This window comes from Sphaeroforma arctica (genome assembly GCF_001186125.1).
Source record: "Sphaeroforma arctica JP610 unplaced genomic scaffold supercont1.3807, whole genome shotgun sequence".
NCBI lineage: Eukaryota > Ichthyosporea > Ichthyophonida > Sphaeroforma > Sphaeroforma arctica.
The window spans coordinates 1-3,012 of record NW_014036751.1 but is presented as its reverse complement, the minus strand read 5'-3'; the positions used below and the strand labels follow the sequence as shown (position 1 = coordinate 3,012).

The 3,012-nt window shown below is 41.3% G+C and overlaps 1 protein-coding gene across 1 annotated transcript; it reads left to right on the top strand.

The window, feature by feature from the left end:
- Window positions 1–284: 284 nt before the first annotated feature.
- On the top strand, window positions 285–1,058 carry SARC_13837 (hypothetical protein; the record flags this gene model as incomplete). The annotated part of the gene is made up of 2 exons (XM_014292031.1): window positions 285–329; window positions 949–1,058. Coding segments are annotated over 2 exons (155 nt in total), but the record flags the coding sequence as incomplete, so codon positions are not given.
- Between the last annotated feature and the right edge of the window lie 1,954 nt (window positions 1,059–3,012).

Sequence of the window (3,012 nt, the reverse complement as noted above, 5' to 3'; positions counted from 1 at the left end):
ATTTATATATATTTATTTATATATAGTTTGCACCAACACACTCAAATTGATATTTGTACTTGCGCCTGCGAGTTTGTGTAATATTTTATGCTAATGGTTGATACGTTGACATTTCATCCCTGCGGATAGTGTATATGTATTTTGTATTGACGGAGACATGCCATGAGACATAATTTTTAAATGCTGGAGTACAACGTGTGTCTCAGATATGCATTTTATGAGTCTATGCTTGGGATACATATTCAAGACCTAATAGTCAATGCTAATAAACTGATTTGATCCTAATGTACACCACAGGCGGGAAATATGGAAATACTGTTGGTATAGAGGTATGTGATTTCGAAGTAATTCATCGTACTTGTATGAGTATGATATGGGTTAACGATATCGGGCTGTGAGCAATTCTGGGATACGTGTGTGTGTTATGTGCCCCTGAATACTACTCCATTTCATATCACAATTTGGATCTTATGCAGGGTTGTAGTCAGACAGGACACACGACGCTTGCTCCATTTCTTTGTCAACCAACAGTTTATTTTTACTGCTTCTTTCTAGCAATCCGCATGCATTTGTCAACCTGGATACATGGGTATTTCAATATGTCGAAGTTCAGAAGTTAATGTATGTGAGAATTCTGGCTGTCATCTGTGTCATTCGTCTATATCTGGGAAGTTGAAGACTATTTTGATGACAAATCAGGTTGTCTCTGCCAAATGACATGAATTAAATCATTTTGTCTCTAATTAGTGTTTGGAACCCAAACTGGAAATAAACATCGATTCGCACGGTACATTGAGTATCTTACTCACGCTATTTGAGACTTGTTTGCAATATAATAGCCCCTTAATGACGTGTCTGTCCGAGGACGACCCTAATTCTTAGGGTATGCACATATATCTTTCAAATCAGTCTATTTATAGAGGGTTTCCTATCGGTTCATTTTATCAGCGGAATAGCGCGGGAAGCCTGGGCCCGCCCTCATCAAGCGCTGGCCACTTGGATATGTCATTAGATACGAGCTCCCCATTGGTCGAGGATGCATTGATGTCGTCCACAGGGTGTGTTTAGTTCACCATCATTGGCCTCCTCCTCTTTGAGTGCGCGAGCTCTATGGCTCAATTAGTGTGGGATACGCTTCTGGTATTGGTTACATTTCCTATTAGTGTGTAGTTGTGCTTGTTGTTGCGACTGAGCATAGTAAGCTCAACGTTGCTGTGGATACCATACATATTAGCCTGCTTAATGTTTCGTCTGTAATAATTTTTTATGTGGTGGCTCTGACTGCTAGCTTACTTCTGGTCGAGGACGAATTGTTGTCAACTGCAGGCTGTGTTTACAACAATTCTTCTCGTCACAGACTCTATCATAGTTTAAGAGGTCATTTGACAGCTTCTAAGTGTGTTACCGTCATTGTGGGATGGTCTATACTGTCGTCTCCGAGTTTGTCAGCCTGCATGCCTGTGTTGTCTGTGTAGGTTCTGAGTGATTCTTTTTATTGAGCGATCTATCGGTCGAAGCCGAGTTGCGGTTACCTACTTGGTGTACATAGATCCATGTTGTTCTCGTCTTTACATGTGTGAGAGCTTATACATTGTGTGCGAGTGCGACTATAGCTCCTTCGTCGTTTCAGTCTGCCTTATATGTTTTCACAAATTTGCATCCTCTACACTCGCACTTGTAAGCAATCTATTGTCAGTGCACCAGACGTATGTACCCAGCAACGTATCGTGCACTCATAGTCTCTGGTTTCTATGCCATTGTAACTCTATGAAAGTGTTTCATAGTTTGTGTGAGAGTGTATATGTGCGTGCCAGATGCAGATGACAATGCGAGACACCCCTTGCACGAGAGCAAGTCATGAGAGGGTGAGGAAAAGTGATCTTTGTATAGCGGGTGTATTATGTCCAGCGTCTTGTGGTTAAAACACATTGCTTGAGTTGTTACCTATCGATAATCATATGGAGTATCAATGGATATTGGCAAGCACATGCACATACAGAAGAGTTGTACATACATACACACATGCAGATGGATATACGTTCACCGATGCATGGTGGTGGATGCAGCACTTTGTATATCTACAGGTCGTGCAAAGATGTATACACTCGCATATTCTGACACGCTTATGTTTTATATACATATACACCTGCAGGAGTTTGGCAACAGAGCACGATTCAGGCATGGCCGGCTCCGCAGGTATCAGTATCACCTTAGACGATGAAGAAGAAGGGTTCCAATCACCACGAGCGGTAAGTATATTTTTATGAATGCATTTCAGTATAAATAATAAACAGATCAAGTATCCTATATAATTATGTCTGAGCCGACGACAATGGAGAAAACAGCATGCAGAGTGCGCCTATGAATTGTGTGGTATCTCAAAAGCGTGTAAATAATTTAGAAAAATATAGAGAAGTGCCTGACAATGTGCCTGAGTGATCCAGTAAAAACGTATAAATCCACCACATATAAATACGTGAAGTTGTCACGCAGCAGCACTGAGTTAGTATGAAATCTGTCTGAAGAGACGTGTGGAATTGGTTAGAAATATGTAAATCGACATGAAAAGGCGTGTGCCGTTAGCTTAACAAAGGGAGAATGTACCTCGAGTTGGGAGGAAACGTGCCAATGTTACCCGAAGTGCTTGAGGGACGACAGTCTATTTTGTTTGAGTCTGATAAGTGCTACTGTGACCAATACCGTAGTATGAGCAACCGTACGACATATTGTGGTATCCCATTGGTTGATTAAAGAGTTCTGAAACATATATATATACACGTGTGGAAATTGCAATGAGTCTTGTTGTAGAACAACCAGCTATATACATGCACAGCGCTTACACTCCACTTCATTTACAAGCACACATAAATACACACACACGCAAACACACACACAATCACACTCAAAAACNCTACACCACATACACACACCACACACAAACACACACACACACACACACACACCACACACACACACACACACACACACACACACACACACACACACACACAC